Raw genomic sequence first — 22,756 nt, forward strand, 5'->3', positions numbered from 1 at the left:
GCTGGACCATTATTTGAAATATTTTCTCCTTCTCCTGAAATACGTGACCATTATAGAAATTTGGAATATGGAACAGTATAAAAAAAGCCACAATATTTCATGACTAAGATATAGCCACTACTAGCATTTCACTCATTTTTCTTGTATTTTTATATAACGAGGTTTATATCAAAGATTGTTCATATCTGCTTTTGTTGAAGTTTGTGGTTATTAACTGATGATATTTTAACTTTTATTTTATAATTTTAATTTTGTAATATTTTAGTCATACACTTAAGCTGAATTATTAAATATTACATATACAAGAAAAATCATCTAGATGTAACAAATATTATTTGGCATATTTAGTTTGTTTTAGAAGGAGGAAAATGTGACAGATATTTCCAAACTCTAGCCTTTATAACAATTTCATTACCTACCATCAAATTAATTCCCATAATAAAATGTATGTCATTTTTCTGCTACTAGATTTATTATTCTAATAAATTGCTTTATGTCATAGGGCATTATACTGTAAGTTTGAAGCACTTATTTAATTTGTATCATACAGTATTTAATTTGTACTATCTTGTTTCATAATTTTTTCAATTTATCTAACAAATACTTTCCTCTCAGTGAAATTTTCTCCCAATATTTTCTCTAGATATAAAACAATAAAAAAGTAACTACTAATTTATACATTAAAGGCATTTTCAAATTCACTAGATTTAGCCAAATTATTCCTCAAATTAGTTGTCCAAATTTTCAATTTCATTAGCGATGCATAGTAATTCTTTTTTCTGTATAGTTGGTATGAAAATGTTTAATGATTTGTGTCCAATATAATCAAAAATACATTACCACTGTTGTTTTGACATGAATATTTTAAACACAAGTAAAGAATAATGTCATAGCTTTCCGAATACTCATGACTTATATTGAACAGTTATTAATTTTCAAGCTTTTAGCACCATATTTTTTTCTATTCTCCTTTTTTTTCCCCTCCTGAACTGTTTTAAAGTAAATCACCAGCCATCATGTTATTCCCACACCAATTTGCTCCACTATGTACAGCCAAAACATAGACATGTTTTTACATAACCACTAAGGGTTTCCATACCTAACAAAATTAACAATTCCTTGTTATCATATAATGCCAATTATAAATTGAATTTTCCCAGATTCATAAAAATATAATTGTAAAAATAGGGTTGTTCAAATCAGGATTTAAACAATGTCTTCTTTTTACACCTTTTAGTGTGTCTCTTTAAAATTTCTTCTAATTTAAAACAGCACTCTCCATATCTCTCCTCTTTTTTTTTCCTCAAACCAGTGACATGTTGAAGAAACTAGATCAATTTACTGGTAGGCTAATGCTAAACATCAATGTATATAGATCATATGTGTAGTGTGTTCTAGTTTGCTAATGCTGCTGGAAAGCAAAACACCAGAAATGGATTGGCTTTTATAAAGGGGGTTTATTTGGTTACACAGTTACAGTCTTAAGGCCATAAAGTGTCCAAGGTAATGCATCAACCAATCGGGTACCTTCACTGGAGGATGGCCAATGAAATTGAAACAGGAAAACAGAGAAAATCAATGAAAGCAAAAGCTGATTACTTAAATCAATAAAATTGATAAATTTTAGGCTAGACTAATTAAAAAAAAGAGAAGACACAAATTACTAGTATCTTAAATGACAGAGGCATCATCAGAACTTATCCCATGGATATTAAAAGATAATAAACAATATTACAACTCTGTGCCCACAGGTTTGATAACTTAGATAAAATTGACCAAATCCTTGAAAGATATAATCTACTGAAATTCTCAAAAGGAGAAATAGAAAATCTGAATAGTACTATAACTATTGAAGAAACTGAATATGCAATTAATGACTCCCAAACGTGAAATCACCAGCTTCACATGGTCTCACTAGTGAATTCTACCAAAAATTTAAAGAAGAAATGATACAAAATTCTCTACAATGTTTTCCAGAAACTAGAGGCAGAGAGAACAATTCCTCTCATTGTATGAGGCCATTATGCCCTCACTATTAAGCTATGCTTTTTATTTTTTTGATAATAAATGTGATTGAGATTATATTACATATATCATCTTGCTATATGTTGCATATTTTCCCCAGCTGTTCTTTGTTCTGTTTCCTTTTTTATCTCCTTTCAATTGTATTTTTTATGATTCCATTTTATCTCTTTTATAGCATGTTTAGATAAAACTTTAAGTTATTTTAGTTGTTGCTGTAGGTTTATAATATACACTTTTATCTTTACAACACTATACTTCAAATTATACTATTTCATATAAGGTTTATTGAGCTCAAAACAGTATATTCTTGGCCATTGTGCTATTGTTTTCATACATTTTATCTCTATGTATGGTATAATAATATATAAGTTCAATAATATACAAGTTCAATACAAATTCATAATATTCAAGTTAATGATTGAATATTATTGAACTTCTTGTATCTATGGGTTTATAATTTTGATCAACCATTTATAAAATTTGTGTTTGTCTTCAAATAGTTTTATTCTGTTCCCCCTTTTCTGCTCACTCCTTCATGGACTGCAATTATACCTATATTAGGATGCTTGAAATTGTCCCACAGATCAATGTTACTTTGATCATTTTATAAACTCTTTTTAATTTCTATGCTTTTTTTGGAGGGTAGTTATAGTGTTCAGAAACACTAGAATTTTATGAGTACAATATAAAATGGGTCATGATTGCAGATATGTCTCCCCTTCTTTATACCTACATCCCCCTATTTCTGATATTTGTGGGTTCTCCAGGGAAATAAAACTGACAGGAGATACCTGTCCTACCTCAGGGTTATATCAACTCTCCATCCCTATGGCATAATCTGGTCCACAGGGACCTTGATCATCTCTCCCTCCCATAAGACAACACACTGGTCCATTATATTGATGATATCATATTGATTGGACCTAGTGAGCAAGAAGTAACAACTACTGTAGACATTTGTGTGCCAGAGGATTGGAGATAAATCCAACAAAATACAGGGGCCTTCCACCTAATTGAAATTTCCAGGTGTCCAGTGGTGTGGGGCATGTCAAGATAACCCTTCTAAAGTGAAGGATAAGCTGTTGCATCTGCCCCCCCCAAACAAAAAAAAAGAGGCACGTACCTGTTGACTTCTTTGGATTTTGGAGACAACATATTCCTCCTTTGAGTGTGCTATACCATCCCATTTACTGAGTGATAACCATTAAAGCTGCCAGTTTTGAGTAGGGACTGGAATAAGAGGAGGTTCTGCAACAGGTCCAGGCTTCTGTGCAAGCTGCTCTGCCACTATGGGCTTCTCATGCCTCCAAATCAATAGGAAAATAAGAGAATTAGTGTACTGGCTGGGGTGATTGATCCTGAATACCAGGAAATAGGACTGCAGTTACACAATGGAGATAAAGAAGAGTTTCTCTGGGATTCAGGAGATCCCCTAGGGCATTTCTTAGTACTACATGCCCTGTGATTAAAGTCAATGGAAAACTGTAATAATCCAATCCAAGCAGGACTACCAATGTCCAAGAAACTTAAGGAGTGATGATTTGGGTCACCCCTCCAGGCAAAGAACCAAGGCCAGCTGAGGTGCTTGCTGAGGGTAAAAGGGAAATGAAATGGGTAGTGGAAGAAGGTAGTGATACATATAAACTCTGACCACTTGACCAGTTACAGAAATGAGGACTCTAATGGCTATTAATATTTCTTCCTTGTATGATTGCATATGTACATAAAGCAAATATCTTGTTTTCTTCCCAATCTTATTCTCTGATCATATAACATAAGTTGTATTAGTTTCTTGTTGTAGTATTTAAGTTATAGGATATCAAGTTTAAGAGTGAATATTACCCAAGGATATGCACCCTATTCTGGAGAGATTTAATGCATCTCTGGTTGTATGCAGGACAGTTGAGTATTGCTAGGCAAAAAACATAACTGTTATTGTTTTGTATTTAGACATTAAGTATGGTTTAGAGTGATGTATATGGCTGCCAAGTTGATAAGGGGTGGACTGTGACGGTAGCTTACTGTGTCAACTTGGCCAGGTAACAGTTGTTTGGTTAAGCAAGCTGGAGCTGATTGTTACCATGAGGACATTTTGTGGCCTTAAATCATCAGTAAGTTGATTGCATCTACAATCACTTGGTCTTTACTTTCAAGTAAGATGCTAGCTATAGGTGTACTGTAGTTGCTCTTTATAAGAATAGTAATATTATTTCCTATTTCTAATTTGCTGTGAGTTTTTATTATAAATGGAAGTTGCAATTTGCCAAATGTTCTCTGTACTTCTTTACACGTTCCCAGGTTTTTCTCTTTTATTCTGTTAATACAGTGAACTACACTATAGATATCTGAATGTTGTTAATAATGTGTCGATTAAATTTATAATTATTTTGTTTAGGTTGTTTACATTTATTTTAGAGAGGGTTACTAGTCTTTTAAATTAATTTTGACATTCTTATCTTGTTTTGTTTTTTGGGTTATACTGGCCTCTTAAAATGAATTGGGACCTGTTCCTTTCTCTATTTTCTGACTTTGTATAAGATTGTATTATTTCCTTAATTGTTTTATAGAAATATATATGGCTCTGGAATTTTTATAAGAAAGATGTATATTACAGATAAATCTGGCTAACAGTTATTGAACAAATTCAGATTTATTTTGATAATTTTAATTTGTAATTTCATAAAATTTATCAGATTTATTTTTTTTTAAATGTTAATAGTGTTGTGCTGGTTTGGAGGTATTACGTCCCCCAAAATGCCATGTTCTTTGATGCAGTCTTGTGATGGCAGACTTATTAGTGTTGATTAGGTTGGAATCTTTGGATTAGGCTGTTTCCATGGAGATGTGACCCATCCAACTGTGGGTAATGCCTTTGATTAGATTATTTCCATGGAGGTGTGGCTCTGCCCATTCAGCCTGGGTCTTGATTAGTTTACTGGAGCCCTGTAAAAGCTCACAAACAGCAGGACCTCAGAGCAGCTGCAGCCAGAAGAAACATTTTGAAGACAGCCATTCAAAGTAGACTTTTGCTACTCCAGAATTTGCATGGGAGAAACTAAGAGAACACCCCCAGACACCTACAGAGAAACGTCCTGGGAAAAAAAACATTTTGAAACATGACCTGGGAGCAAAGGAAGAAGATGCCAGCCACATGCCTTCCCAGACAACAGAGGTGTTCCAGACGCCATTGGCCATTCTTCTGTGAAGGTACCCTTATTGTTGACATCTTAGCTTGGACACTTTTATGGCCTTAAGACTGTAACCTTGAAACCAAATAAACCCCCTTTATAAAGCCAATCCATTTCTGGTATTTTGCATTCTGGCAGCATTAGCAAACTGGAACAGTGTTTCCTTGTTTTCCTTCAAAATTTCTAGGCTGTGTCATGATATCCCCTTTCATTCCTGATAATATTATAATATTATTTGCCTTCTCTTTCTTTCCCCTTATCACTCTAGCTAAATATTTATTGATTTTATTGATCATTTCAGAGAAGAATTTTGTTTTCCTTAATCTGCGGTATTGCTTTACCATATCTGTTTTTTGATTTCTGGTATTAAGTTTTTTATTTCTTTCTTCAACTTATATTGAGATTTATACTTCTTTTTCTGATTTCTTAATTTTCAAGCATAAGTGTATTTTTAACTTTTTATACATGACTGCATCCTGAAATAATTTTGTTATTCATGTACTTTAATTATTGTCATCAGAGATCAAACTCTTCATATTATAAATCTTTGAAGTTTATTGGAATATTTTTTCATGGCTCAGCATATGTTCTTTCTCTATGTACCACGTGCATTTAAAAGAATCTGTACTTTGCAGTTGTTGGTGCAACACTCTATGAGTATGAATTATTTTGTAAGTTGACTATACTTTTTAACTGTTCTATATAATTAATGATTTTTGTCCTGTTAATGTATCATTATTGGGAAAAAGTGTTAAGTACTCCTTATAATTATGACTTTGTCTACTCCTCCTCAGCTGTAGCATTTTTGTTTCATGTATTTTGAAGTTCTGATATAAAATTCACTCACATTTGGAACTGGTGGGTCTTTTGATGAATTTACCTTTTTTTCCTTATTCTTCCCTTTGAATCCTTACCATGCTTGGCCCTTTGATTAATTTACCCTTTTATGCTTATGAAATTTCCCTCTTTATTTCAAGTAATACTCCTCATCTAGAGGTCTTGTTTCTGAGGTATTAATACATCCATTTCAGCTAACCTATGGTTATTATTTTATGGTTGTATTTTCCTATCCCTTTACTTACAACCTATTTTGTGATTTCATAATTATAGTGTTTCTTTTATAAAGAGCCTATAGTTGGTTTAAATTTTTACATTCCCTCTGACAATCTCTCATTTTTATTTGAAATATTTCAATTTGATTGAATTTGCCCTTCAAACTTAATTTTGCACCTTTTCCTCTACTTTCCTCTTTTCTATTGTATTAACCAATTTTTTTTTTTTAGGATTCCATTTTCCATTTCTTAGTGTTTACATAAGGCTTTCTTGTGTGTTTTGTGTTTTAGTAGTTGATCTAATGATTTCAGGGTGCCTCTATCATTTGTTACAGTATACTACTTTAATTGCTATATACCACTTTATCTGCAATGTAAAAAGTTGTCTACCAGATATTTTCATTTCCCACATCCCCTGATTTGTGCTGTCATGAATTTTAATTATGCATGCTATGTATCCTGTAATACAGTTATTATTGAATAAGCAGTAAATTACTTTTAGACATTAAGAAACAGAAATCAATAGCCTTTAATATTTAGCTCATATTTTTAATATTTCCATCACTTTTCATTACTTCATGTAAATTCACTTGTCCTTTGTTCTGAGGATTTTCTGCTTAAGGTTTTGTCATGCAGATATCCTGTTGATTAACTCTACTAATTTTGTGGTTTATTTTGCCCTTGTTTGGAAAGTTACTTATTTGTGGTTGACCTTTTTTCTCTCAAAACTTTAAGTATGTCATCCTATTATCGTAAGTCTTATGTCATTAATATTCAATGGATATTTTTATGTTTCTTCTTTTCTGTGGTGATTCTTTTAAGGATTTTTCTCTGTATACATATTTTAGTATAATGTGCTTAGGGTTTTTTTGTTTTTGTTTTTGTTAGGCTTGGTGATTATTGAGAGTATTTTTAAGGCTGTGATATTGCTCTGAAAATTTGGAAAGCCATTTGCCATTATTTCTTTATTTTTTTAACCCAATCTCTCTCTTAACTCTTTTTGAACTCCAATGATACATGTGGATAACACGTGATAATGTCCCACAGTATACTTAAATTCTGCTCATTTATTTTAATACTCTTTCCTTTTGTTGCTTTCATTTCTGTATTTTAATTTGGTCCATTTTTATTAACCTGCTTAAAGTCACTGACATTTTCTTCAGCAGTGTTCAATCATTGATAAGATCATTGCGTGATTTTTTTTCATTTCATTTCTGACATTGCATTATTTAGTTCTAGAAATGTGCTCTGTTTCTTTTTGAGTTTCTATTTCTTCATCTGTTTCATCATGTGGTTACTGAAATATTAGATTTGGGCTATGATAATCAATGACTAGTAAACTTTAAAAGAAATGGTGACTAGGAAATTCATAACAAGTGCATCTAGCTGATAATATGTAAGTCCCTTAATGAAGCCGAGTGAAAAACAGCTGCAACACCAAAAACAAGATGTGAATCAACTACGTATTATGTACTTTCGGATGTTAGCAATTGGGAGCTCACAGCAGCAGCTATATTTGGCAGATATTTGAAATTGCATTTAATCAAGTCTCTACTAGATGACAGGAAATATAGGGGATAAAGAAACTATGGACTATAATTAATAGTAGAATTATAATGATATTATATTATCAAATGGAACAAAGGTACCAGACTATTGAAAATAGTTAATAATAAGGAAGGAGGGGTGTCAGGGAAGTATATATGGGAACTCTGTAGCATTTGCATGATTTTTCTATAAATCTACAATGGCTGTATTAAAAAAAAATAGTCTGACAAAACATATTAAATCACACTAACGAAGGGGATACAATTAAAGCAATCCAGAATGTAGGAAATACTATAGAACAAATTACCTTGTTTTTCTAACACATAAATGAAAGGCAAAGTTAAAAACAGAGTGAGGAAATAACTATGGAGTAAATGAGACATGAGACATAAGTATTGTATGAGCAAACTGCATTGTCTGAATACATATGAGTGCTGAGTCAAAGATTTTAAAGATTCTTAATTTGAACAATATATATTTATTTTATTAAGGACATACATTCTTTTCCATCTGGAGGCAGCCATCAGTTTTATCTCAAAGGTAAGCCACGAGGAGTGCTTACAAATATATCGGGAGCCATAGAGGAAGACGTCCAGTGAGGTGTGCTTTCTCCTGAGGGTCCATCACTGCTGGCAGTACCACCAGCTCTGTGTGCTCCACAAGGTCCTTGGCCCACCTGGCCTGAGAAAGCTCACAGACTGCAAAATGGGGCCAAGCAAGATCATGGCATCTATTGGATTTGCCCACATCATAAGGGTGCCTTCTATGACAAGCCTGTCCATACTGGTGTTAACCAGCTGAAGTTTGCATGAAGCCTTCAGCCTGCTATCAAGCAATGGGCTCGATACCACTCTGGGGCTCTGAGAGTTCTGAATTCTTACTGGTTGGTAAGGATTCCACGTTCAAATTCTTTGAGGTCATCCCCAACCATCCATTCCATAAAGTATCAGAAGAAATTCTGATATCCAGTGGATCACCACAGCAGTTCAAAGCAGGGAGATACGTGAGCTGACATGCAGGCCACAAAAGTCATGGCCTCAGGAAAAGTCACAAGTTGGTGGTTCTTTATTGGTGCTTCTCACTGTGCAGCTTGGAGAAGGTGCAGAACTCTCAGCTCCACTGTGATATTTGTAAACTTCATACCTAATAAACAATCTAAGACAGAAAAAAAGGTATTTTTAATTTTTAACATTTGGTTTTTATTTTAAAAAGAATATATATACACACATAGAATATATATATGTGTATATATACCTAGAATGTGTGTGCATGTGTTTGCTCATCTGCATGTATAATTACTGCAAAAGATGATATGACATCTTAAATTGGTTTTAATATAATACAAAGGGTGAAGTGGAATTGGCCAAGTGTTGAAAATAGTTGAGGCTGAGACTGGGAATATAGCAGTTCATTATACTATTTTCTCTATATTTATAAGTTTGAAAATATTGTAATATAAAGTTAATGAAAAGAATGTTGTTCACCCAGCATTGCAACTGCAATTCATATTATCATTACTAATAGTTTTCCAAATACATGAAAATCTATATACATTATCTTGCTTATAATAATTTTACTTGTTTCAAAATTTTTTATTATTCATCAGGTATCAGAAATATATAGTTAACAATTTCTAAGCAACCTGCATTATTTGAATTTCAAATATTTGATACAAGGATGAAACTCATTTGTAATTTTCACTTCTGTTGAATTTCTCCATGACCTTCATTAGGTAAACTTGTGAAAAAAAGAACACATTTGCTTGAAGGGGCTATGAAGGGATCACAGAATCCCCATACAGGAGAATGTGTCCTTTCTTAATTTGGTATTTTTTAACAATGCTTCCTAATATGCTGATGACTTAAGTGACTGCTAAAAAATATATGCAGAAGATAGAAAACTTTGCGCACAAGAATCATACAGGAAATTCCTAACTTAAATAGTGACTATAGCTTTTTTGTTGTTACATGCTATTATATTTTATTGTAGATTTCACAAAACTTTATTTCTTCATGAGTCCTAACAAACAAGTCCAATTTGTTTTTGTCATCAGTTACCATGTTAAGGTGAGAAATGCAAAACCATTAATTACAGGTAAGGATGGGAATTACCAATCAATTCGAAGAGAGTTGCTAAGATGAGGTTTGGGCAAATTGAAAGTGTTAAGTGTAGAACCTAGTAGGTTGAGATTTAAATATGTATTTCAGTGTATAGAAGTGTTTATTTAAAACTAAAAGATTCTTTTCATCTCCATCTCACATATTAAAAACATTCAGCCATTTTTATACAGGCACTGAAATTTTGTCCTACCTTACTTCTTTGTTAAGATAAAAGATGTTTCTCCCATATTAATCAAAGTGTAAATATCTTGTAGTCTTTCTATTCACAGTGTTTTCTAGCATCAGTATAATTTATTATTAAATCGTCCATGTTTTTAAGCTGATTTGTCCTTTTGTCTATTTAATTAAATACATAAAACATAATTTGGAAATAGAAAAAGAAAACATTTCTATTGAATACAAAGAGGAGAAAGATAACTTTTTTCTTTGTGTTGACTTGCTTTAACAAGATAGTTTGAGTTTTACTGAGATAGAAAGGAGGAAGTAAGCAGATTATATTAAAAATAAAAAATCTGTCTCAACGTCAGCTATCAATCAAGGAGACTGTCAGAGCGAATTTCAACCTTCAGCCAGATTTATGACTGCGGATCGAAATGAATGGTGCCTGAGCAGAAATTTGTAATTATTCCAATCAGAGTATTGCTGAGCTACAAAATATAATTAACTAACTTAATTGAAAGATAAATTAAATGTGTCTATTTTTTCCACTTATTAATACTATTTTAAGGATGCAAAAGTTATAACCCTCTTTAGCAATTATGTGAGAAATGTTATTTTTATAATTTTTTTTTTTTTTTATGTTTTAGGGGTATGAAATGTACTTAAGAGTAAAAAAAGTTAGAAAAGGAACAAACAGTTTTTGTTTCCACCATCCACCGTTTCCTCTGAAGAGTACCTGTTAGAATCAAAACAGACATCAGAATGAATTGTTGGTTATTGCTACTTTTTATGTTGGGAATTCCTGTCCTTCTGCCCTGCTTTACAGCAACAGAAATCTCTAAAACACAGGAAGTCAAGCAGCCAGTGGGATCTCATTTGAGAGTGAAGCGTGGCTGGGAGTGGAAGCAGTTTATTGTACAAGAGGAAATTAATACAACAGATTATTTTGTTGGCCAGGTACCTATTCTCCCAAAGTGAATGTTTTGAATGAACTGTAAATGATTAGATTGTACACATTTTGGTATTTGATGAAATTCTCCATTTTCTCAGTGGTTAGGACATCTAAAACACCAGCATAATTCATGGTTTCAGATTACAAGCATCTAAAACAACCACTAAAAACTGGAGGGATAAGGATAGCTCTGTTTTTCGAATTTCCCTCAGTCTCTGTAAGAAAACGTAGCCCTCATTTATCAACATCTGGAAATTTGATGATGTTATTTTTCATAATTCATCAAGGTAGCCACACTGAGAACAATCCCGTGTCCCAACAGTATTTAGCCTGATTTTCTATTATGCTAAATAGCTATTCATTTATCCCCCATTAATTTTTAATGAAGCAGATTAATACCAAATCCTTTTACAGTTAAGTAACGATCGAAACTCACACACTTAATTTAATTAGTGAAGTCGGAATACAAAGAATAATTACTTTTAATTTCTTACGCAAATATATTTGAGGAAAAGTTCCTTAACAAGACAGAATATCTCCTGTTTATGGTTTTTTTTTTTTTTTTTTTTTTTTTTTTGTTTGCTTTTTTTGTTTTTTATTATTATTTGGTTTTCTTTAAACAAAGGTAATTACAATATCATGCCCTTTGCTGGAAGGCTCTTTCTCTGAATGAATGAACTGAGATAAGTTTAACTGCTAATTAACTGGCACTAAAATTTAATTGGGCCCAAAGGGTGAAGCGCTCAAAATTCATTAACTTTCTTTTTCCACTCTTTTTGGAAGAGCTGCAGTGTCATCACCGTGTCTGGCTTCCATAGAGTTCCATCTATACAGTCAGCCAGATACATACGAGTTCAGTCCACCAAAGGCTTAGTTTAGGGTTTTAATTTCCAGCAAACAGATTTCAAAATGTGGTGTGTTTTTTTTTTTTTCTGTGCTTGTCACAAGTACTATTTCTCATCTCTTGCTATTTTCTATGACTACAGATACATCACATTCACAGAGGCATAAATGAGGACCATAGTTAAGTGTTTGCTAGTTAACTACGAGTCTCACTAGCCACGTTTGCGGTGGTCTCCACAGTGCACCATATGCTCTCCTGTCACTGCGTGGGGTGACAGGCTAACATCATAGCATCGCCTGGTGGCTTTTAGTAAATAAGGCACTGCAGGGAGGTGCATCAGTTCATTCCAAATGGAAACTGCCTCTGTGGCTCACTGTCACATTTTCCAGTTTGTTAGGCTGCTTCTGCTCCTTACACAAATCTCCTGTTTCTACCTTATACACAGTGATTGATTTCTCCAGTTTTTTCATTCTCTGAAAATCTTCAAGAAAATACTCTAATGGAACTTTTCTGTCTAAACAACCTGGATAGCCTTTAAATAACATACAGTTGTCTGTCAAATTAACTGTTTTAAAAGAGCAATAGTGGATGTTTCAATGATTGCAATTAAGGAGCTAATAAAGATAACATGTAGCTGCTTTGTTCAAGATAACTCTCTTTTTGATCCTTTGGTCACAAGAAATTAAATTTGGGATGCACAATTAGTCAAAAACTTAAAGTGACTTTAGTTTGTCAAATTGATGGTAGCTGCTTAATTCAGAAAACATTTTGTGAAGGGAAGTGTGGAGCGAGTTGTGACAATGGTGCATCATGGGAACACGGGTTCAGGGCACAACAGACACTTTCAGCAAATGATCCCTTTATCCCTTGAACAGTATGAAGAGTCCAGAAAGGGCAAATGATCTCTTTGTCACTTACACAATACAAAGGGTCCAAAAGAGCAAGGAGGAAGTCCCATCATGGCCAGTCTCCCAGGGTGGCCAAAAACTGCTCGATAGATGGCAGCTCCACATGCCTCATGTCTTGATGGAGAAAGGAGGCCAATCTGTGCCCTTTGAGTGTGGTTTTTACCCATCTGGGGGTGGGGAGGACTGGGGGCCCCACCACTGAGAATTCCTATTCTGATTATTGTCTGGGGCTACCTGCTCCAGGTTTCCAGGCTTATGGTCTGGCCAGGCCTTTTCTTTAGACTTAACATCTCCTGTAGGTGGTGGAATGGCACCTGATAGAAAAGGAGGTGAGGGTAGAAAGGCCTGAGGATGGCCGCTTAGAGTGCCTTTGTGACTTCCCCAGAGAAGGAGGTGGGGGGGGGGGCGGTTGAGGTTTGAGTGATGGTTGCTTAACAGGTGTCTGTGACTTCCCTAACAGGAAGAATAAAAAAGTTCGTAATACTACAGTGTAGGAGATTGAAATGTGTTTAATAGGTGCATTTTGTGACTTTAGGAGGCAGGTGTTTAAGTCCAGTTTTGTTTTGTTTTGATTTGAACTGGGTTCTTAAAATCTCAAGCACATGGGTCTCTGAAAATCATATTGTAAATATATTTGAAATACTTTTATTCATTGATCATTTTAACTTGCCTTCTACAATTGCATCAAGTTTTCAAACTACCCGAAAATTGATATCGTTTAAAAACATATGGGCCAAGCATTGCTTTCATTTGATATATTGATTGGGACATACATTTTGTTTTCTTCATTTTTTCTTAATGTTATGGCATAGAGATTTGTTTTTTATTTTATGAGTAATGAGCAGCTACCTGATTAAGTGATTTATAATCAGAAAGTTGAAATGAATGTTTATTTTTCTTAGTTTATTTGTTTCACTGCAGAGTACTATCATTCAACACTTTATTAAAAAGTTAACTGGTTGGTTTAAGTGTGTTCAGATTTCTCCCCAATCACATAAAATATTTTATTAATTGGCCCAGAATAATAAATTGTAAACTGAGTTATGTCTTTTTTTTTAGAATTTTATTTCATGGTTAATTTTGTAAATTTTCAGAGAAGCCCTTATTTGAGAAAGGGCCGTATTCATAAATGTTGCATCAAATAAAGCACACATTCAAAATAATTAGAAATCATGGCTTGCTTCCTCTAGTTATGTAAAAATAGTTTACTTTATGAAAAAAACATACAAATAACAGTATCAAAATGACACTGTAAATTTTGCACATAAAATTCAAAATTCTAAATAATACCTTTTTAACACTATGAATTATGAGTACATTTACCTTGCTTTTGAAAAATGAAAGAATGAAGGCAGACAAAGAGAAAGTATACCTGAGAATTGAAAAGACAATGTTAGGAGGAAAGATTTTCTGTTTAGTCTGGCTAAAACTCAGGGACTAAAATTCCATGTTGCATAGTGGTTAGAAAGGAAGATCTCAGATCTAAATCATCCTTATCTATAGAAAGTATTAATTATATCAATCTTCACAGTGTTATGAAGATTGAGAAAATTTATATAAAATAATTGGATTTTATGACATGTAATAAGTACCCAATTGTTGGTTGCAATTATTATTATCCTTTCATCATGCTCCCTAATTTTTTTTTCCTTATATTTCCATGTTTTCCATGTATTTTCAACCTATTGACAGGTGTCCTCATTTAAGTTCACCTAGATTATTATCTTTTCATTTCTCTCTAGGTTATCACCTAAATATAAATATTTTAAGGATGGTATTAGTGACCAAGATTGTAATTAATAGCACAAACCTGAACCAACTTAATTGTGCTTAATTAATGAAAGAAGTTTTATTGTTCAATTATTATAGTTTCTAACTAGAATCATCTAGTTATTAGGGATAATTTTTTTTTTTTAGGTTTTTCCTCTACCTGGGTATAGATTTTAATCTTGAAATTATTATTTTATCATATTTTAAGTAATATGGGTATTATATAGAATCATTAATTTGGGAAATAATTAACAGGTACTAATATAACATCCTTAAAGTTGATTTGTCTATCCCAACATATCCAGAAACTAAATTGTCCCTCTTTGCACTTGCAGCTAAAATCTGACTTAGACAATGGAAACAACTCTTTCCAGTACAAGCTTTTGGGAGATGGAGCAGAGAGTATTTTTACAATTAATCCCAAAACAGGTAACATATATGCCAAACAGAAGCTTGATAGAGAGGAACGATCCTTCTACACTCTAAGAGCCCAGGTAATCGATACCACTACTGGAAGGGCTGTGGAACCTGAATCTGAATTTATCATCAGAGTTTCGGATACCAATGACAATGAACCAAAATTTCTAGATGAACCTTATGAAGCCATTGTACCAGAGATGTCTCCAGAAGGTATTGCATATTAAATTACATCAAAGATACATTAACAATGAAAACGTTTAAAATTTCCAGGATATTTTTGCATGTGGAATATTTGAAATTCAACATGAACCCTTTATTCAACAAACATGTTTTAGTAAAAGATCAAATAGATAATTATGCCTTTCAGTAATGATTGCATTTTTACCTAAAATATCAGCATGTAAAAAAAAGGGTAGGGGGAACATTTAAAATATTAGATTTAGTATGCTGTTAATAAGCAATTAGACGTTCCTTCAGGTGATTTTGCTAGTGCCAATCCCTGAGCCTACATAATAGTATTTGTTGTAGATACCCATTAGCTTCACATGATCTTTAAAAAACAGAATACCAGGTAATTTATTTTCTGCAAATCAGTGTCAGTTCCTGCTAAAAGTGAATCATGCTTAACAAATTAGGTCATATTGTGTGAAAACAACAAGGAGAAATAGATATTTATAGTTTATATACTATAAATTCTCATTAATTCTAACATTTTATTGCCTCTGTAGCCATATATATGATTATATACATAATTATATGTATGTATATATGTGTGTGTATAAAAAGAAACTATAGCCTGACTCCTTTAAAGTTTATAGTTTGGGATGGATTGCTTTTCTTATTGATTATGAATGCATTTTTGTTTGCTATCTTAAACACAGTCTAATTGATTTGACTTAAATTCTATGATATCGGATTATGAAGAGTAGAGGTGTTAAAAATAAACACAAGAATAATCAGCACAACTTAATTATCAGGTGTTGGGGTAAAGAGAAACAAAAATAACATAAAGAATATTTGGCAAATTTTGGGTGACAAGTAGGATAATACACGTTTCCTGAGTTTCACTTGGAAGCTTTAGATTTGAAAGTATTTGCATCTCAAATGTAAAGAGGGTAAGAATGTCCAATCATTAATTGTAAACAAATAAAAGTCTTCATATTAATCTAATAAGTTTCCCTGTAAAGGATCAGATGCACTGATTAAACCATTATTTCCATCATGAAATTGATTTTCTGAAAATAATTTCACTTGATCATTTAATTCACCTTATTTCCGTATTTGCTATTACCCAAATGACAGAATCAGAATGTTGGTCAAAATGTTATTATTCTGTCCTGCTTTAAGGTAGACCACTATACAACTCAACAACGTCTCAATAAATTTGACTTAGATTAATAAAAAAGTAATCAACCTAAAACTACTTTAAAAATAACTTTTCTGTCAGAAAATTTATGTGTTTGTTATAAGAAAAGCCTGTCAACCTTCTTACCCTTGAATTTAAAGTGAAAATAATTCATACTAAAATGAATCATTTTGAAATCTACTATTTGAATGTGGGCATTCTATGCCATGCATGTATTTATATAGCATTCTACACCATATTGAAGTTTTCATTACAAAATGTCCTTGCTTCAGCTTGCTTGCTTCCCTATTGCCTACATGATATCTGTCTTAGTTTGCCAGTGCTGCTATCACGAATTACCACAGAATTGTTGGCTTAAAAAAGAATTGATTGTCTCACAATTTTGGAAGCTGGAAGTCCAAAATCAAGGTTTCCAGACCAAGCCTTCTATGGATGTAGAGTTCTGGTGGTGACTTTTTACAATCAGTCTCTGCCTATGTTACCTCCTGTGGCTTACACTGCCCTGTCCCAATTCCCTTTGCTTATAAAGACTGTGGTCATAGGGATTGAGGTCCACTGTGATTCAATTTGGCCCCATCCGAAGAACATCATCAAAGCTCCTGTTTACAAGTGAGCCTGCACCCACAGGACCAGGGTTAGGACATGACCATGTTTTTCTGGGGTACAGCTAACTCCTGGTCACAGGCTGCTGGGAAAAATTTTTGATGATGTTTTCCCTGCTGTACCTTTGGTGTCCTAATCAGGGAATTCTGCCACCAAGCCCCCAGACAATGGGGGAGTAGAAAAAATGAGAAAGCATAAATTGGGTACAGTTCAGAAAGATGAGTCTGAATGCTTTTGCTCATTTAAGAAGTCTTGTTCTTTTTAAAATTATATGGAATAAATCTGTAACTATTTTTAATTATATGGAATAAATCTATAATTATTCATTTTAGTGTTTTGCACAACATATATCTTAAAGCAATAAACTAAAAATCTGAAGTTCATGTTAAATGGAAAAATATTAAGACTGAATTTTTCATTTTAAAATGAAAAGTATAATGAACACATAACTTCCACAAAAAAAAGTTTGCCAAAATTTATATTCCTTAGGGTCTAAAGTGAAATCAGCACAAAATCTTCAGCAAAAGTTGTATTTTTAATTAAGAAGACTGTGTCTGAAGAAAATAATTCAATTTGGAGCTGTAGAAGATTTGTCTACATATATATTGAGAAGAATGGCTTTTCATTTAAATATTGGCTATTCTTTTAAATTACTTTCACTTATTTATGATTCCATTTTTTGGGCATATGCTGTACAGAAACATTTAGCTGTTTCACATGAAATACCATGCAAACAGTATATGATGCAAGCATTGTCTTTATACCATTAAGTGTTTCAGATATAAGTTAATAATGTCAAATAATTATTTTACAGTTTTAAATCAAATCCTTGGAATAAAATTAAAATTTTAGAGATTTATTGTGTTAGAGGTGAAATATCCAACATTATTATGAAAGCATTATAAATTTATTCCAAACCTTCAAGAAGGAAGATAAAAGTATTTATTTTTTGTGCTGATGTTAACAAATACAATAGTGACAAAACAGTGTTCTTCCTAAATTAAGACAAGTAAAGGAAAAGGACGATACTTGGAATTGGTTTTGTTGTCCATATTTATATTTTCAAATATAAAGCAATGTTCTACCAATCAAAATTAAAAAGTATAAATGTCAAAATTAAAATATATGTATGTATGGAGTTAAATTCAGAGTAGTTACTGAATTCCAGATTCTTTGTTGCGAAGTTAATATTGAATGCAAAGAAAGACCTCAGCATGGACGTAAAATTTTCTCTATATCTCTCTCTTTTCTTTGCCTGTTACCAATTAGATTTTGTAAATGCTTGAGCCTTTTTATAACAACTTTGTAAATCATGCTGAATGTCCTAATATGGTATGTATATTTATACAAACAAGACCTCTAATTTTGTCTTTTCTTTATTCAAAATCATTTGAAAATATATAGTCAAATTATCTAATGAACAGAAAACCAAAAACTTTACATTTAATGTTTCTTGGGAAAGTGCATTTACTGGAAAAAAAAATGCAAGGAGTAAAAAGAAACCATTAATTAACTCCTGAAAAGCAAGGAGAAAATGAATGAATCAAGCAATGATATTTCAAATGGTATAAAACATTTAATTTTGAAATTATGTAATTGTCTTTGGAACATCCTGAAAAATCTTTGGATGGATCTCCTAATTTTAATTGTTTAAACTTATATTTTATGTGGAATTGACTGAAATTATGATGGCATATTATTTTGAAGCATTTATATCTGGCAAAACTTTCAAAAGTATCAAAATAGTGAAAAATATTTGATAGGATTTCTTATTTAAAGATTGTAACTGAAAAAAATTAGAACTGATGGTATCCTCCATTTAACAGAATTTTCTCTGAGCTTACCATACACCTAGGAGTTAGAGATTAGTATAAAGTAATATGATCTAGCCAGTTCTAGTCATGCCTGATTAATGGGCACCATATTTGCTCTTTATCAATAAACAGTTTCTAAAACTAGTCAAAATATATGAAGCAACTTATTTCAGGCATTAGGCACCAGAGCATAAGGCTAGGATCCTTAACAGAAGGGAAACACACAAAGTGTGCTCTACATTCACTTGATATTTGGCATGGAGGCACTTTCTAAACAGCAGTGATAGGAATTGAGCCCAGAGAGGAGCAGTGTCAGGCAAAGGAAATAGCAAGTAGAGTTCAGTTCTAAGGCAGGGGCTGGAATGAAAGAGATTGGGTCCCAGGAAGAGGGAATGGAATAGAGAAACAACTCAGAGAAATGCATAGGGGTCCTTCTGAACCATTGGCTAAATAATAAGCTGCAGAAGTACAGAACAAGATTGCCCAAGGCCTAGGAGAGACCAAAATGGACAGATTTCCTAGCAGGTGACAAAGTGGGCAAAGTGAACAAAGCCTCCTGAGGCTTTGATTGACAAAGGGAGGGTACACCTTAGGAAGAGGGTTAGTCTGTTACCAGAGTAAGAGCTACTCCAAACCATCCAAATGAGGTCTAAACAGACCGCAATAGGAATAAATTAAGTCCTGGCCAGAACAAAACTCCACTCTCCTTAAAGAAAGAAATTAAAATCCAGGCTCAAAAGCAACACCCACAAAGTTTAGCAATAATATAGTGTGCCGGTTTGAATGTATTGTGTCCCCCAAATGCCATTATCTTTGTAGTTTTGTGGGGCAGAAGTTTTGGTGCTGGTTAGATTTGCTTGGAATGTGTCCCACCCAGCTGTGGGTAGTGATTCTGATGGGATGTTCCCATGGAGGCGTGGCCCTGCCCATTCAGGGTGGGCCTTGATCAGTGGAGCTATATAAATGAGCTGACTCAAAGAAAGGGAAGGGAGTGCAGCTGTGAGTGATGTTTTGAAGAGGAGCAAGCTTACTGGAGAGGAACATCCTGGGAGAGAGCCATTTTGGGGCTGGAGACTTGGAGCGGATGCCGGCTGCCTTCCTAGCTGGCAGAGGTTTTCCGGACGCCGTTGGCCGTCCTCCGGTGAGGGTACCCGATTGCTGATGTGTTGCCTTGGACGCTTTGTGGCCTTGAGACTGTAACTGTGTAGCGAAATAAACCCCTGTTTTATAAAAGCCTATCCATCGCTGGTGTTTTGCATTCTGCAGCATTAGCAAACTAGGACAGATTTTGGTACCGAGAGTGGGGTGCTTTTGCTGCTGAGTTTGCAAATACCAACAATGTTGTAACGGCTTTTTAAATGGATAAGGGGAAGTTTCTGGAAGAATTGTGAGGAGCCTGATAGAAAAGGCCAAAACTGCTTTGAAGAGACTGTGGAAATATGGACTCTAAAGATACTTCTGATGAGGCCTTGAACAGAAATGATGAATATGTTGTTGTAAACTGGAAGAAAGGTGATCCTTGTTTTAAAGTGGCAGAGAATTTGGCAAAATTGAGTCCTGGTGTCAGATGGAAGGAAGAATCTGGAAGCAACAACCTGGAATACTTAGCTGAAGAGATCTCCAGACTACGTGTGGAGGATGTATCCTGGCTTCTCCTTGCAGCTTATAGTAAAATGTGAGCGGAGAGAGATAAACTTAGAACTGAACTCTTGGGTTCAAAGAAACCAGAAGCTGATGGCTTGGAAAATTATGAGCTTCCAGGGGGTGGAATCCGAGAAGCTACAGCCCAACATGAGGATATAACCAAACATGGAACCCAGCCGCCATTTCAGTACAAGCCAAGATTGGAAAAGGAGTTAAGCAGAAAGGATGTGTGGAAAGTCCTATTGTCTGACGGCTTTGACCACTGTGTGCTTCATGCAAAGCCAACAGAATTTTTGTGAGATCTTTATAGATGGAGCCATTGCCAGTCTGAATTGGAGGAGACAGACAAGGAAAAAATTAAAGGAAAAATTTCTTCAAAGACAGAGCCATGGAGGTTGAGGTCTGGAGTCAAGAGGTCTCGGGCTGGGAGAGCGGAGCAGCCCACATGCATGGAAAGGATGAGTTTGCCCTGGAGGTCGAGGGCGGGCATTCCACCTTGATGCTCTGGAAGAATTTTGCCACCCGAGGTCCCAAAGAGGGTGGAGCACATTTCCAGGGAATTGGGGAGAGCCTGGCTGCCACCCCACTGTTCTGAAGGGGTTGAGCGTGTGCCCCAGAGATGGAAAGGAATCCGGGAGCTGCCCCGATGTTTGAGGAGGGTGGGGCCAAGAAGGTGGTCTCCCCAATGTGTGGATATGTTGGAGCACTCACCTAAGCATTTGGAGAGAAAATGGCTGCCACAAAGGCACTTAGGAAGCGTTAGACTCCTGCTCTCTCAAGCCCCATGGATGCAACGTTCTGTTAATGACTCTCAGACTTTGAAATCTAATGGAGTTTGTCCTGCGGGTTTTAGGAACTGTTTTGCTCCTGTTAACCCTGTTTTTCTTACTGTTTCTCCTTATGGCAATGGAAATGTTTATCCTATGAATGTCTCTCCTTTGTATATTGGAAGCATATAACTTGTTTTAAGTTCACAAATCCACAGCTAGAGGGGAATTATGCCTTAGGACTGACCACGCCTAAATTGATTTTGATGGGATTTTGTACTTAACTTTTGTTACTGAAATGCTTTAAGTTTTTGTGATATTGTGATGAAATGAATGTATTTTATATTTGGAAAGATAATGTCATTTTGGGGTCCAGGGGGTGGAATGTGCCGGTTTGAATGTATTGTGTCCCCCAAATGCCATTATCTTTGTAGTTTTGTGGGGCAGAAGTTTTGGTGCTGGTTAGATTTGCTTGGAATGTGCCCCACCCAGCTGTGGGTGGTGATTCTGATGAGATGTTCCCATGGAGGCGTGGCCCCACCCATTCAGGGTGGGCCTTGATCAGTGGAGCTATATAAATGAGCTGACTCAAAGAGAGGGAAGGGAGTGCAGCTGGGAGTGATGTTTTTAAGAGGAGCAAGCTTGCTGGAGAGGAACGTCCTGGGAGAAAGCTGTTTTGGGGCTGGAGCTTTGGAGCAGACGCCGGCTGCCTTCCTAGCTGGCAGAGGTTTTCCGGACGCCATTGGCCATCCTCCGGTGAGGGTACCCGATTGCTGATGTGTTGCCTTGGACGCTTTGTGGCCTTGAGACTGTAACTGTGTAGCGAAATAAACCCCCATTTTATAAAAGCCTATCCATCTCTGATGTTTTGCATTCTGCAGCATTAGCAAACTAGGACATACAGTTAAAAAGCAAGAAAAAAATATAAACATAATAACTAGGAGAAAAAGAACAAATAGATGCAGACACAAAATTGGAGTTAACAAAGATTTTAAGATATGAATTAATTACAAATTTAAGGGGAAATAGGGACATAAAACAAACACTTGGAGAAACTTGACATGGAAATTGGAATTATAAAAATGAAAAAAAAATCACTACACATTGTTTCTGTTTCCACCCAGTTTGCAGAAAGAAAAGACTTCAGACAAACTGCACATAACTCTACTTACACCCAAGCAAGAGCTGAGTCCACAGCGAAACTAAACAGCCTGAAGTGCAAGAGACAGGCTGTCCCACTGACAGGAGATGCACTGACTCAACTCTGCAGGGGACAGGATGAAAAGTGGCTGCCAAAAAAAATGGATATGAAAAATCAGTTAAAAGTTTACAAATTTCCAGAAGCAAAGTTTGGGCTTCCGTGAGAGTAAAAGATCCTGGGAGCTCAAGAAACGATAGCCATTCCACTGAGTTCTCATGGGAAGATTGGGGACAGGAGAGAGCCTCCCACAGTGGGACAGGTTGGGGAGAGGGGCTCAGCAGCTGTGGAACAGGCAAAAAAAAAAAAAAAGTCCCTTTTCTTCTCCCCGATTGGAAGGTTCTCTGTATGGAACAAAACTCCTAAGCTTCAGAGGAG

At 34.7% G+C, this 22,756-nt stretch overlaps 1 protein-coding gene and 1 pseudogene across 2 annotated transcripts in view; both read left to right on the plus strand.

Annotated features, from left to right (window-relative positions):
• LOC119511227 overlaps positions 1–10,758 on the plus strand; it is a 97,403-nt pseudogene extending 86,645 nt beyond the window's left edge.
• Positions 1–22,756, plus strand: part of CDH19 (cadherin 19) — a 114,696-nt gene that overhangs the window by 25,267 nt on the left and 66,673 nt on the right. For both annotated transcript variants that reach the window (XM_037806338.1, XM_037806337.1), the window contains 2 exons: positions 10,740–11,049; positions 14,902–15,196. In XM_037806338.1, coding sequence (XP_037662266.1) covers positions 10,855–11,049; positions 14,902–15,196 — 490 coding nt within the window. In that variant the 5' untranslated portion in view covers positions 10,740–10,854. The remainder of the gene's footprint in view (positions 1–10,739; positions 11,050–14,901; positions 15,197–22,756) is intronic.

Source organism: Choloepus didactylus, chromosome 16 (genome assembly GCF_015220235.1).
Source record: "Choloepus didactylus isolate mChoDid1 chromosome 16, mChoDid1.pri, whole genome shotgun sequence".
NCBI classification, from domain to species: Eukaryota; Metazoa; Chordata; class Mammalia; order Pilosa; family Megalonychidae; genus Choloepus; species Choloepus didactylus.